Below are 15966 nucleotides of genomic sequence, written 5' to 3'. Positions count from 1 at the left end.
AAGTCTGATACCATCCTGAGCAAGGTTTTTTTTTTGGAAAATGATTTGAAAATTCAGAGATAGAATTTTCGTGTGTTGTGATGCTAGATCTGCTGAATTTTTTCGGTTGAAATCTTTTGCGTTTTTATTTAAATGCCCTTATATTGGCAGGCTTAGCTTTTTGGGCAGTTATAGCTTCAATTTCTTGTTTGCATGGGAATGATTATTTTACTGTGTGTAAAATGCATGGATATATTCAGGAAACCAGACTTGTTAGTGGAATATTTTCACTGTAAACATAAAGTACAATTTATTTGCTCGGTGAAATGGACATCTCTCCTAGTTGTGTGTAATGATGAGAGTGGGATTACATATTTGCATTAAGGTAAATGGAATGTTTCATTTTGAAATTTTGGTTTTGCTGAATCAATGGGGGATATGTGTCTGCAAGGATGCATATTCCCCACAGGAGAAATGAAACAATACATAGAAAATTACCACAATATTCAAATCTAGGAAACTTGAGCTCTAAGGCCTTGTAAAATAAGCAATTAAAGGAAAACTCCTATAACCGTAATGAATTAGCACCACTCATCACAAAAAAGAGTACTAGATTTGTTGTGATGGTTCCAATGGAGGTTTTCCTTATTAGTTACCTCAATATTGGTTGACATAATGAGAAAATATTGGGGAAGTCAAAGTTGTGTTCATTATTGTTAAGCAATTGCATCTTAAATGCTGTTGAGTAGGGTAGGTTAAATGAAAGTTAATGCATAGTCTGAGAATGTTTGGGATTGAAATTTGGGGAAAAGTCTTTGCCAGCAAAATCATGTTGCAGAGTTATGATACCTGAGAGCATTTAAGTTCTAGGAAGTATTTCTTAATGAATTATACTTGTAAAGGTGGAAAGAAGCAATGTTAAAAAGACAAATTGTGACTTTTAAAAATTGCAAATTCCATTGGTGTCGACAGCTTGCCGACTTCTCATGTTTTTTTTAGGAAATTCCACGAATGATTGTATAATTGGTACATTTATGGATTGTGGGATATCATACATTCATGTTGATGGCACGTTTTATATATTTTGCCATAGGACAATAATAAATTCTCAATCTGATTCTAACCGTTACCTGACTTTTTATGCCTTTAGGACATGCTTTCTTTATCTGTTGTATGCTAACCCTAGTGCTATTGTACACATTTTTCTTCCTTGTATGTGTAAATGTAAATAATATTTTGTAGCTTTTATTCCTTGATCACGCAATATTAATTAATGATATGTGTATCAAACCAGACTTTCATGATCTGTTCTGTTCAATTCAGTCACAGAAACATTTGAAAAAATGTGTTCAGTGATTTCAAGGGTTTTTTCAATTTCCATGGTTTTTGTGAAAGAAATATCAGTCTTCATTGTCTGAAATGACTCTAGGGAACATTTCTCTATGGAATTTCTCACGTAAGAAGCTAGTTATTTGAAATGATGAAAGGTATATTATTCGTTTTAACTCACAAACAATTTAATAAAAAGCAGTTTATGACAAGGAATTGAGACCATTTGGAATTTCAGCCATGCTTAAGATCTTTACATGATAATTTTCACCGTAGGATTTAAGTAGGGTCGAGGGAATTTTCCCTGAATTTTAGAAGATAGATTTGGAGGGGACAATGTTGCCTTTACTTTTAGGGTAAATGGAAAGAATTGTTTTCAGGATACCAATTTTCTTGCCAATATCACTGGAAATTCACAAGTTTAGTTTCCTGAAATACACAATGACCATTTACCCTACAATTTCGGCAAGTGTAATTTTAAAATATGGAAAATATATTTGTGTTTAAGTTAGGACAGCTAATAAAATTGACCAGTGGCATATTTGCTGAGAAAGTTGTTGATTGACGCTTAAATATTTTTCAAAGCAAAGAATTGAATATATATATATATATATATATATATATATATATATATATATATATATATATATATATATATATATATATTGTTGATGAAGCATACACATTTCTTCAAATTTGTATCATATTTTTCTATTACTGGGAATAACTTCAGTGCATTCAGCTGTCTGCAAAGTATTTATTTAGTTTCAGAGTAATGTTTGTTAGTTAATGGTTATTTTTCATTGAAAAATAAAATTCCTAATGGCCTTATGCTTCAGGAGAATCCCCAAAATTCATGTTATGTGAAAATTGCTTGAATTCATTGTCACCCACTTGCACAAAATATTTTGCCTTGAAGAGTAATTCAAGGAACACTTAGTAATGAAAACTGAATATCTGAGGAATTATGTTCAACTTTTTATTGCCTGTCATTTTAATGTTTCATCGTTTCTTTGTTTGTGGGTGTTTTGACGTCAAAGGTTATCCACAGTTTACTTGTTAACGAGGAACTCAGATATATGGTGATTGCAATTTAGGTAATATTTATGAAAATATTATTGAATTGGCAAAGTGGTAATTATGTCAAGTGAGGATAGATTGTCACATATTGTTCGGAAAATATATTCAATTGATTTAAAAATAATTCAATAGTGAAAATAATTCAAGGAAGGATTTTCCAGTTTTTGCTCATTTATAATTTTGATAAAAGAAAGTTTTCCTGAGTGAATTATAATGGATACTATTAAGTAATAAGAGATTATCCTTTTTTTATTATATTCTTCATACTAATACGGTACATGTCTTGCTTTTGGGAAGCAACTCTGTAGATTCGTCTCGCATATCTGTCTTCAGTAATAGGTAACGTGACACGGTCATGTCTGTCGTAAGCGTGCCAATGATGGCGTCCTTAATCCAGTTGGGGTGAAAATTATTTTGCAAATATTCCTGGGTTTTATTATTGACGCAAAGAAATTATTCCATTAAGTTTCATCGACTCAAGAGAGTTGGAACGGATAGCTAAGATGTAGTCCTTTCGGAACGGTGAGGCAAAAAGAAAAAGAAATTAAATATTTGGAACACCTCACTCTACTTTGCACATGTATTTAAGCCATCCTGAAGTCTTGTCATTTGCAATGATTGAACCTAAGTATATACATTTCTTATTTCAATATTAATTTAGAACGTTCTCTTCGTGAATTTGGAACATGCTCGTAAGCATTATCAAAATCAAATCTCAAAACAGTTGATCATTAACTATAATATTTAGAATCAAATTAATATGCACGTATTTAAAATCCATCTTTCAAAAGGATAAGATCCAGTCTGAGCTAAAACAATGGGAGACTTTCAACATGAAGTTCAACCCAAACTTTGAACGAATGTTTGTGAAACCATGACTTCCTAGTCCCTTCCTAGGTCCTTCCGAGTGACTCTTTAATGGCTCTACGTCCTGAATAATTAGCCAATTAGTTTATGGGCACAGGAAAAATGCAAAAACTTCTCATGGAGATATATGTTGACATTTAAACATTAAAGCTGCTCCCCATTAAATTTCTTTTATTAAAGGTACAAAGGGTATAAACAACATGCTTAGAAAAGTTTCAGAAAGGAATTCATGAAATCGACCAAGTAAAAAAACTCTTTATGAAAAGAAAGTGTACACTGAATGGGGGTACACAAGTTATCTGAAAAATGCTAGTACGATCCTTATTTTTGTTGTTAGTATTAGTGTTTTGCTATTTTAGTGTGGATGTATGCAAAGGCAGCATATTTTGGGGGATTGAGAATGTACTTGTTTTTAAAATTTAATGATATTCTCGCTCATTTTTCACTTCCGTCTTCAAAATGTTTTTACATCTTCCTCATCAAAGGATAGTTGGGTATTCACAGGATTGTTCTCTGATGAATAAATAGGTTGCCAAGTTAAAAAGTATCAATTACCTAACAGCATTGCATTTCAAAACTCAAAAAAGTAACATTGGATGCACTCATTAGGCTTCTAGATGTCGAATCATTATCCTCCACAGGGTATAATAATCACATTTTAAATATATTTGAGCATTAATTACTTCTAAATTTAAAATGGAGAAAAAGGCCATCTTTCATCGGTTATATAAAATCGATTGACTATGACCTTAAAGAGAGAGATTGATATTTTATGTTTGCCAGAAGGTCTTTTGGACTGGTGAAATGAGTGTCCGTGACTAGTCATCATTTCTCATGCCTACACTTAAAAAAGTAACTAATTGAATGTTTGCATCATTAAAATTTTCATGCATCACTTTATTTACTTAAAATAATTAACTTTGCATATATATCTCTCAGATCATTACAGTTATGTGAGAGACATTTGTGTTTTATATTTCCACCAGAGAAAATGTGCCTCTACAATATTTTATCAATATTCAAAAAGTGCAAAGTTATAAATTCTATTTAGTAATGCATGTGGTGTGGCATGCAACAGTCAACTGATTTTTTTAATTTTTGTACCCTGAGCAGAAACTTTGCAATACCAACTTACAGTTATTTCTTTGATTAGCAGTCGTGGGCCAGAGGATTAAATCATAATTAGGCAATTAAAACTGTTTTAAACGAGGTTTGTCCGAAAGCTATTTGACCTGCGCTCATATATCTCCGCATTGGTGCTAATCTTCATGGTCATCCAGGCCGTGTGGCATCCTTGGAAGTAGTTTTTCCCATTTGGAATTGAACCACACGCTCCCAGCGGTGCTTCCACATCTTAAAGCAGTCCTCGAACGCAGATTTTGAAGTGGCCTTCAGCTCACATTACTCTGAAACGTCTCGAACTGCTTTTCTTCGAGCGCCAGTTTTCAATTTTAAGAACATTCCCAATAGTCACAGGGTGCTAGTATGCCGGGACTGTAAAGGAGGAGGCTGGCGAAGATGTATGCACAATCTCCTGTGATTCGCCATAAATTGCTGCACAACAAGGTTCGATGGATGCGCTTGGCGCGTTATCGTGGTGAAGAAGCCAGTCACCGCATAATGACCAGAGACGTGGTCTTTCCCTTCTCACGGCATCACGAAATCATTTCAGAACTTCAGCATCATATTATTTGTTAATCGTCTGACCTCTTGGAGCAAATTTGTAGTGCACAACACCCTCACTATCATAAAAAAATAATGAAAAAGGTAGGTTGGATACTTTTCCGGCAATCCTCGTATGCATGCCATGGAATGGCCTGGGCTTCCCATGAACCAACAAGGTCATGAATCCATCTTTTCCCATCAGTAGCAAGCTTATGGAATGAAACTGTCATATCTTTACCAAAGACGGTGTAATGATTATTCAACTAAGCGGTATGAAATGTTGGCCAACAAATAAAAAGTTCAGCATCACCTTATGAACCTGACATCACTGGCAAATAGTCTTTAGACAGAGAGTCAGTTCTTTGACCGAATCTCCCGAGAGCTGTTGATTTTATCAGTTTTATAAGACCTTAAAAGTCAAAACAAGATATCAGTGGGATGCTTTCAGGGCTGGAAGTTTTTCACGTCCATTTTTCTTTTCAATGAGAGGACAAGAGTGGTATTTCCTCCATAAAATCCCAAGTTGAGCATCTCTTCCTTGTGCCTCTTCCTTTTTTATTATGGGCCATAGATTTTGTCTTCTTTGGCTGGATTATGTCCACATTAGTGATCCTTGAAGCGGAAAAAACACTCCAAACAAGATCAATCACCAGTCTCGCTTATTTTCAAATCTAATTATTCATAGTATATTTGCTTGACTCATCAACAATTGATGATGCACTAATTATTTGTTGAATCCATATCTTGGCTGGTAATGCAAATGCTGACTTTGACAATCTGAAGGAAGTGAATTTATTTTGTTTTTCTGTTGTTAATATTGGTTGTATTGTTTTTGTGAGGTAAATTTTTGGCTTAAATCTGTTACAATATGGAAAATATATTCTGGTTCATGTGGCAGTGGAGTACTACTTGCTTTCCTCTCAAGAAAACAATTTTCCACTTAGCGACATGCTTAATTCGCTTACCTGCACTACATTTTAGAACTGTCTTGCATAAATTTCTTGGTCAGAAAATGATTTAATTCTCATTCTCGCTGTGAGATTTGCATTTTGCCATGTGGATATGAAAATCCATTGATGGATGCTTGAGCCAATGGAATAGCTGTCACACTTCCATTTGTTTCTGGCTTTTTATCTGTAAAGTCATTTGTTCATTATTTATTATTAGTCAACTCTTTGATTTGTTTTTCTGTTTATTAAGATTCTTGCCACTGTAGAGAAATGTTGTAGAAATAGATCAAGTTGGTGTTTGACAATCATCACAATGAAAAATCATTTAAGTGGTCATTACAAAATAATTTTGCATTGATATAATTTAATCTGTCAAATGAAAAGGTTGATTTCCTGATCGAGTCAGAATCTGATAGAATGGCTGCTATTTGTAGCCTTGAAGTTGGAAGTCAAGCAATTTTGACAGTTTTAATGTCAATGTAGGTTGAAAAATACTTTTATTGGCTCATGACTCATTTTTCAATACATGGCAATCCATTCACTTGATTTAAAAGTCTCCATTTCGTTACGCAGCTGCAAATTGCCTCAAGTACTATCCGCAAAATATGTGATGCACGTAAATAATTTCCACCCTGCAGTTTTTCAGAAATTTTTGCCAAAGCTTCAATTATTTTAATGTTTTTTTTTTTAAATGTCAGATTCATAAGGTACAAGGTGGTCACAGATGCGTCCAAAACCTCAAATGGGTTGACCAGATAATTTTCCTTAAAGTTTCCCAACCCAAACTTGGTAGGGAGGAGATAAAAAGGTATAAATACAAGTTGCAAACTTAACTTTGGTGCCAAAACTAAATGATTCCACACACACTTAATATCTTTTATATGTATATATTATATATATATATATTTATATATATGCTTAAAAACATGATCAACTGCATATGCACTCATAACACTCCATATATTTACCAAAATGACCTTATCACAGACAACAAGTCCGGAGACTCCATCACTTGCTCAATGTACGTTAATAAACAGCCCAATGAGCTCATGAACCTACTATCAGACAAATCATTTTCCTAGCTAACTATTAGTTGTAAAGCTATCCATTCTCACGCACATTACCTCAAGAAACTTAAAACATTTCTTTGAAAAAGTTTATGTGCTTTTAAAAAAACCAACAATGGAATTTAACTACCAGATGACAACCTTTCGGGAAGGAGAAAAATCTTAACATTAGGCAGTTTCAACTTAAAATAAACGTTGTTAATGATGGAAAATCAATCAAAAACAGCTCTCACTTGGCTGATTTCACATGCATGCATAGGTTTAAACGTTTTCTCACTTCAAAGGGCAAGGGTCTCCATCCCGAGGATAATAACTGCCCATTGACCAGAGTTTACACACCTCTTCAACCTCAAGTTTTTCCGAGTCACCTTAACGCCACACTAGTTTTCCCTCTAAATAAAAAAAACTAGTGCATTTTAAAACACTTGTGCAGTTATTTCATTTATACACTTTCATCTCTTTTCCCAATCTTCTCCCTCGGCCTTTATGGACATGGTCAAATGAAAATTCCCCATGCCACGGAAATAGTCATCGAAATGCGATTTGTGGAGGAGCCTTTTAACAAATGCTCAACATACAAGAGTGAAGCTCCCGGAACAAAAACACCCACGACCATAACAACGTTAAAATGGCTCATCACGAGATATATATATATATATATATATATATATATATATATATATATATATATATATATATATATATATATATTATACAATTACAATATCATTGCAGTCACATCCACATCATACCCGTGCCCCTCACAATTGCCACCTAACAAGAGAATCAGCAGCCACCAACATTTCTGAATATTCTCACAAACAGGAAGAATGAAAGTTGAAGAGTGGCGATATGGAGAAGATGGCTCGGTTTACCTTGGGATGCCCTCCCGCACAGTGTTATCTCCTTCTCCTGTGAGAAATATGGATTAAAATTCAAGTAAGGATTAGTTTATCAATAGAAAAACATTAATTAATAGAAAAATAAAAACCGTATACACAGAAATCAACCCAAAGGTTGGTTTTGTGGGTAATGGTAGAGTCCACCCATCACTAAGCCCTGTATGACATGTGAAATTCACGAAATAGCAGGTTAATAAGGGGGCCCAGCTCCTTTCCCTATGCCGGTTATGGTTTCCCAGGAAGATCTGGTACCCAAAAAATCACACAGCTTGGGTGGAGTTGAGGGTTCCCGGGAATTGAACCCGGGCCCTCTTCTCAGTAGTCCAATGTTCTACCCCTGGACTACTGCATACCTCAATTAATGTGATAGCAATAGTGAATTGAATTCATGCACACTCCGTTAGTCCCAAAAAATAAATAGAACAATTTGGGAAAAAATATTCCAGATCACAGTATGAATTACTAAATATTCTTCAAAATGGCACCCTTTGTGCATCACCATATTGATGCTTTGGTGCCTCTGCCAGTTGTGAAGGTGTCGGTGGGAGCCATGTATTCAGACACCTCGCTACAGAGTTAAGGGGATCAAGCTTATCCCCTGATATTGCACTATTTGTCTCCCAGACTTCCCAAAGTGAACAGAGAAAATGCAGAGGGTGCACAAGAGGAGGAATCCCTCTTAGACTTGGGGTCAAAGTGCGTTGGAGGTGTGAGGGCAAAGGAGGGAGTATTCTAGCCTACAATTTTAATCAATGGAAATTTCACTAAATGAGTGCCACCAAAAATCTTGAACCTGCAGTACTGCTGCTAATTGAGTTATTTTAAAACCATCAAAACAGCTTAGTGGAGTGAGCAATGATTCAAATTTGTACATCGTATCAAACATATGATTCATTGGTGATTGGTGTATTATGACATTATAGATGTAAGTTATGCAGGTAGATGGGTACTTCGCTTCACATCAATATGTTATTCCTCAAAAATGCATTGTACAGAAAAAATATCATTAAACAAGGTAACTTAATAAACTATACCCATTTATTGATTGAAACCCGTTTCTTAACCTACTTAGTTCATTGAATTGAATTAAACAGTCTGCAGTTCTCTCTTTCACTGAAAATCAATATCAGCATTGAATATATGCGAGCTAAAATGATAATCCACAACCAGTCAATAGTGGACGCATTCAAATACGCTGATAAAGGTTTTATTGTTACAGTGAACCCTGCATACACTGTCATTCAAAACGTGCATAAGAGTATCTTTCGTTTTGATTATTTTTATTTCGTCTTAATCTTTGATTTCCATTTTACTTGGAGCATAAGTAGACAATGTAAAATTGTGTGGAGGTTGAGGTAAATGAATCATGCCAGTATGAGTAGGCTCATTCTTCTAATGTTAATCTCCTCTGCAAAAAGTAACATCATGTTCAATTGTCATCTATGATGACATGATCAGTTTACAAAAGAAAATGTTATTTGCTTTGATCAAGCCTTCGATTCCCTTGCTTATTTTGTGACGTGTTGGAATAATGCTTGCACATGAAAATCGTAAGCCCTTGGGCTCATATCTTTTATAAATTGAATGATTTTCTTCATCAGCAAACTCACTTACCATTTGGGATTTTGCATACCATCATGTTAAATTTTCCGAATGTGGAATTGTTGTAAATGGAAACATACCATGCTTTACTATCAATTAAATTTACTGGGGGTTCTGTCCTGTTTCTATTAACTATCTTACCTTTGCTTTTATTTGCATTTATTTTTAGTTTCCATTTATCCAAAGCTGTGGACATAGTTATGAGGATCATATTCATATCTTTGGCTGATTTTGCACGGGTCACGATGTCATCTGCCAATCTACTGCAGCACATCTCTCTTCCATTTATCTTCATATCTTTTGTTTTCTCCTTCATTGTCTCTATATCCTCTTAAATATATGAGTTAAATAGATATGGCAGAAGTGGACATCCTTGTCTTACTCCGTTTATAATCTTTGTTTCTTTCTCACATCCCTTTACTTCTACAAAAGTGCTTTGGTTTTGGTAGAGCTGAAATATGAGCTTCCTGTCTTTGCAGTCTATTCCTTTTCCCCTCATGGTTTCAAGCATCAGTTTCCAAATCTACACTATCAAAGGCTTTTTCCAAATCAACGAAGGTAAGGAAAACTTTCCTGTTCATTTCTAGCCTTCTCTCTACGATCAAGCCCAATGTGGGATAGTGTCTCTCGTTCTTTTGCCTTCCTGGAAGCCAAATCGATGTGCCCCATGTTTTTCCACTTTCTTTTTGGCCACAGGCCATCCATATCTGGTTGGTGGAACGGTGGCCGATTCTGTTTGCCAAAAAGTACAAACACTTTTATTTGCCCAGAAGAACTTAATGCCTTAAAGATTCTAGGAATTCATTTCTTTTTTTGTCACCAATTCAATCACTGTTGGTATAAGGAAAAGATCATCTCATGGTAATTGGGATGTGTATATTCTGGTTGTACCTTGCAGCCTATGCAATTGCAAAAATCTATCCTGTTTACTGCTCATTTTATACATGCAAATCAAATGGTGGATTTTGGGGGACATATTTTTTTGAAGGACTTGAAGGTTTAATGGAAGGGAACTTCCATTTTTGGGTTGTCAGGACATCAAAACTTAGGATTCGCAAAATCTACAGAAATCCAAAACATAATCACATCATTATTAGACTTACGTTAGGGTGACTGTTTATACAAACTCCATGATTCCTGCGAGGAAGCTCCCCAACAACTCGGAGTTTGTGGCAAGCCAGTGACGAGGAGTTGTAGTCAATTTCCGATGGCATCACAGTCAAGTCTCCGACTTCGTCCTCCTCCTCATCGTCCTCATAACCTTTCGGGGTAGGTGTCGTGGGCATGGTACTCCTATCCGGACATAGCTCATCCACAACAACCAAAATTAAGTTGCTCAAGGTTATTGCCTGTACGACATAGGGCCTGTGCAAGGAAAATAGATGCCAAGAATGAGAAACATAGGCAGTAGATAACTCCAGAAACATATACTACACACAGGAATACATTTAAAAAATAATAAGTACCAATTTTATGGTTTAAAAATGTTAACAAATCAGTCATTAATTGGAGATTCTTTTTTCTGAAATTCTTGGATGGATATACAGGTGCTTTAATCCGGACAAATTTAAATTTGAATTACCCGCCACATCGTAGTTCCACTGGCAGTCGCGATTGGCATTCTTGAAAGCTATAGGCATCTAGTGAACGGTCCTAACTTCAAAGATGCCGAGATGTTACGTTCAAGTCCGGAGTACAATCGAAGAGCCGCTATTATCGAGAGTGTTCATGCCGGGCATTATATTTCGAAGTAGTTCGATTCTTCTGGTACCCCACACCAACTGTGTTGTACGATATTGTGGCTAAGTATAATGCTTTGGAGGAGACTGGGGAAGGTTTTGCTAACCCGGCGAGGAAATCTCAAACGAGGAAACGGGTGCTTGTCCGGATTGAAGCGCCGCACCTTGTGTGTGTACCGTGATCCAAAGGAAGTTCATTCTAACAATCAGACAGTTTGAATCACAGTTTTGACATTGGGTCAGTGTAAAAGGTTTTCGGTTTTAAAATATATAAAACATATAACGTGACTGTTTGCAAAATGAGCAAAAATTGGAAGAATTATGATGACTTTGAAGATCTATATTGAATTGAAAAACTTATTTCCCAGGCTAAAAAATTAGTATGATCAACATTGGTGGTCATCCACCGTGAGATTGGTACAATGCTGTTAACTTTTATTTAATCCTATCAAAAATGGACCAACTCCTCCATCTTTTATTCAACATCTATTCCTTAAAACTATTTGCAAACTCATAAATATAAGGGAGAAATGATTTCACCCTGGTCTACTTAACCCCTCAGCACGGTTCTCAGTACATGATACATCTCAGTCGGCAGGGATTGACATACATGCCGCTGCACTCCCTCAGCTTGGAATTTTTTTCTGCAGCACCATCAAATTTTTTAAATATCTATGGTTGCCCTTGGCCTCTTAGATAATGAGTCTTCCTAATTGTTCTGTTTTGGCTGCATGAAAAGCTACTCTAAAAGGAAGATAAATCTATCGAGTCCGTCATTAAGTGATCAGTGAGTTCTTTGCATTTATACCTTGTCCTAAGGTTCTATTCATCTTTATTGCTTGATATGATCTCCCTAGCTAATTTCTCTGGAACCATTCGTGTGTCATTCTTTCCTTCCATTCCATTATAACAGTTGCGAGGGCAAAAGGCCTCGCCGCCATCTATAGTCTCAGTTGTTAGATTTATTTCTTGAGAAAGAGAAGTAAAAAAGCCTTGAATATAACCCCCATAATGGATTCCAAGAGGGATAAGCTTTAGTTGAGTGAAGATGAAATAGAGAATTTAGTGGAACACCTGGACGGAGAAAAAGAAGTGAGCATTGGATGTGATAGTGCAAGTTCAATTGAGGAAGTGTTGGTCGAGAGGCACTTTGTTGAAAAGATACGACCGACCGGGAAGAAGTCCAAGCCCCAAAGAAGATGTCAGGTGTGCTCTGCACGAGGTGAAAGGAGGGATACGCAGTGTACTGGTGCCTCGACTGCAATGCAAGCCTATATTTAGAGGATTGTTTCAAAACTGAACTTTTAGAACAAAGGTTTGAAACTTAAGGAGAATTAAGAAGTGAAAATATAAAAGAAAACGTATGTAAAATTTTTACTAAATAGAATAAGCATTTTAACATAAGAAAATTTTTTTTTTTAAATTTTAGAATGAATATTTTAAAAAATATTAATTATTTTCAAGAATGCTGCAGCTAGGAGAGATTTTAGAGAAATAAAATACTGCAAGTGAGGTCCAAGCATTAAAATACCCCTACTGGCTGGAGGGTTTAAGCCCCTTTCACGTGGTCCATATTTACAGTCCATTCACAATAACACCACTGACATGCATTAGTCTTCTAAACGGGTGGGATCAGTTCACCTAGGATGATGGGAGAGTTCCTGAGCTCTTGATCGGAGGCAAGGCGCTCATTCACGATCAGTAATCCATAAAACAAAAGAGCGCAGGAGGAGTAGGAGAGGTCAGTTTCCTTCCATCCACACGTGAGTAGACAAACAAACTAGGTTACATCAGAGGGGCGGTGTCTAATCTTACTTGGCAGTAGGATTCGTGGCCAAATCACAACACTTGGTATTTGGCTGGAGGGGTTTGTCTAAAGGTATCACGTAGATTTCAAACTAGGGCCCAATGGTTAATGTCAGGGTACTTTGTTCAAAAGGGTACCCCCTATTGGGGTTGGTTGGATTCATGGCCAGGCGGCGTGAAATGAAAACCTATCTCTCTCTCACCTGTTGCACTGATTTGAACTCATCTTGTACGGGTTCTTCTTGTTGTGCAACTTGTCGCTGTTGATGAGTTGGTGCTGGAGCAGGTACAAGTCGACCTCTTGGTCGCAAGGCTGAGGCCTCGTTCGATTGATTAGGAGGGCATTGAGGGGGCTCTTGTTGTTCCCCATGTCTCCCCCATGACCGTGGGATGACTGACCGTGACCCCCACCACCCTCGTCCATGATGACCCGACTGTCGTCACTGTGGGCGGGACCATTGGAGCCCACCATCATTTCCTCCTGGTTCTCGTAGCTGTCATACACTGCAAAGAGGAAAGGAGAATTCACTGCTGTGTGGTTCACCTTCAAGGGAGATTCATCAGATTGACAGAAGGCACACATGATAAGGGGAAGAAAGCCATTCAGGGAAATCTGGATTAACCAGGGAATTACTCAATTCCTTTGAGAATTAGAGAGATTAGAGAGGGTTGGAAAGATTGAAAAAGTAAGGATATTTGATGTATAAATTGATAGTATTGACTAGGGAATTACTTAGGAGGATAATGTTTGTTTTCTTTGTGTGGTCAGTTCTTGTTTACCATAGGCCATGACTTGATTAGAGATAGGCAAAAACTGAACCAATGAAACAGGACTAACTTTGGTCTTCCAAGAGACAATCAAAGGGATGAGATTAATATTATAAAAAGAATATGTGTGTATTTAAACAATTAAAAAAACACATAAAAAGAATGCTCGATTATTTCTAAATAATTAGGATGAAATTTAGCTCTGCCTCCCTCAGAACAAAAAGTAGTATGAGTACTAATTTTTTTTCTGAGGAAGACGGAGCAGAATTCCATCGAAATTATTAAGAAATTTTATGTGTTCTTATATTGTTTGTTGCTGTCCAAGTTTTTTATTCAACATTTCTGTGTTCCTTCGACAAAATAAATCATACATATATATATATACATATATATATATATGTATATATATATATATATATATATATATATATATATATATATATATATATATATATTTATATATTTATATACATGTATATGTATATATATATATATATATATATATGGATATATGTATATATATATATATATATATGGATATATATATATATATGGATATATATATATATATGGATATATATATATATGGATATATATATATATATATATATATATATATATATATATATATATATATATATATATATATATATAGATATATATATACATTCAAACACGAAATCCCACCAAACGGCGAATAAATACTCATATATACAGAAACAGATATAAGGAAAAGGGATAGGAACACACATAAAAGACGAACACAATAGAGGTGGGGAAGGCGGAATCGAACGGATCACAAGAGTAAAAATATTTCCTTGACCGGGGCTCGAACACCGGATCTTTCCACTTGCCGGGCGGATGCTCTTAACCACTTGAGCTATCAAGGAAACGTAATTTACCCTGAGATCCGCTCATCTCTTTCTTCTGGCTATGCATGCCACGAAACGCACTGTTCTTTCCTGTATGATGTTGTATGAATTCTAACCCACTTCCTTTCCTTTTGTGTATTGTCTATTTCTCCTTTGGTGGGTGAAACAGTCCCCTGACGCCATCTCTTGGCTAAAGAATCGGGGCGCTTGGCAACATATTATACCCACGGATCTCAGGGTAAATTACGTTTCCTCGATAGCTCAAGTGGTTAAGAGCGTCCACCCGGCAAGTGGAAAGATCCGGTGTTCGAGCCCCGGTCAAGGAAATATTTTTACTCTTGTGATCCGTTCGATTCCGCCTTCCCCACCTCTATTGTGTTCGTCTTTTATGTGTGTTCCTATCCCTTTTCCTTATATCTGTTTCTGTATATATATATATATATATATATATATATATATATATATATATATATATATATATATATATATATATATATATATATATACGTCCCTACTACTTTGACCGTGTTGGTCCAAAACACTTCCGAGATATGTAAACTGTTAAACCTGCTCTAGTTTTTGCCCTCCTATTTTAATGTTTAGCTTGGCCTTTTTCTTTCTAGAAAATCGCATAACCTTTGTTTTATTAATATTGATTCTCATCCCATATATCTATCGCACTGAATTTCCAATTCACTCAGCAATGCTTGCAACCCCTTGGCTGACTGACAAACTAAAGCTTGGTCATCAGCAAACATAACTGATTTTACGAATTCCCCGCCCACTTTCTTTCCTACCTCCAGTTCTTCCCATGCCTCTTTAATCATTTCCTCTGCATACAGGTTGAACAGCAACGTTGATAATGAGCAACCCTGCCTTACATGTCTTCCTAACACTGCTATATATGAAAGGAAATATTTTTACATTCGTGATCTGCTAGATTCCGTCTTCCCCACCTCTCCTATGTTCGTCCTTTGTGCATGTTGTTATCCCTTTTCCATATATCTGTTTCTATATAAATGAGTATTTGTTCGGCGTTTGGTGGGATTTCGTGGTGGAATGTGTGTATATATATATATATATATATATATATATATATATATATATACACACACACACACACACACACACGATATTCCTCAGTGGACAGATATTCACTTCAAACAAAGGACTGACAGATGAATCAGACGAGTATTTTATAAGCCTGAAGGAATCTATTTTTTGAGATGGGATCAAGACATTGGAACATCGCTGGGCCAAGTGCATTAGCATACTGGGAGAGACTGCATTGAAAAATAAAAAAGTTTCACTGGTGTAAGTCGGTTAGTTCTATTCCATTC

The 15966-nt window shown here is 35.9% G+C and overlaps 1 protein-coding gene and 1 non-coding gene across 4 annotated transcripts in view; both read right to left on the bottom strand.

Annotated features, from left to right (window-relative positions):
• Positions 1–1949: 1949 nt before the first annotated feature.
• Positions 1950–15966, bottom strand: part of stj (voltage-dependent calcium channel subunit straightjacket) — a 165879-nt gene continuing 151862 nt past the window's right edge. For all 3 annotated transcript variants that reach the window (XM_071594678.1, XM_071594676.1, XM_071594677.1), the window contains 3 exons: positions 13190–13490; positions 10545–10806; positions 1950–7849 (listed from right to left, as the gene is read on the bottom strand). In XM_071594678.1, coding sequence (XP_071450779.1) covers positions 7724–7849; positions 10545–10806; positions 13190–13490 — 689 coding nt within the window. In that variant the 3' untranslated portion in view covers positions 1950–7723. The remainder of the gene's footprint in view (positions 7850–10544; positions 10807–13189; positions 13491–15966) is intronic.
• Positions 14569–14644, bottom strand: TRNAA-GGC (transfer RNA alanine (anticodon GGC)). The gene has a single exon. It is a non-coding gene; the product is annotated as a tRNA-Ala (tRNA).

Source organism: Hetaerina americana, unplaced genomic scaffold (assembly GCF_022747635.1).
Source record: "Hetaerina americana unplaced genomic scaffold, ioHetAmer1.1.p SCAF_66, whole genome shotgun sequence".
Lineage (NCBI taxonomy): Eukaryota > Metazoa > Arthropoda > Insecta > Odonata > Calopterygidae > Hetaerina > Hetaerina americana.
Note: the sequence above shows the minus strand (reverse complement) of the source record. Positions and strands in the feature narration are given on the sequence as shown.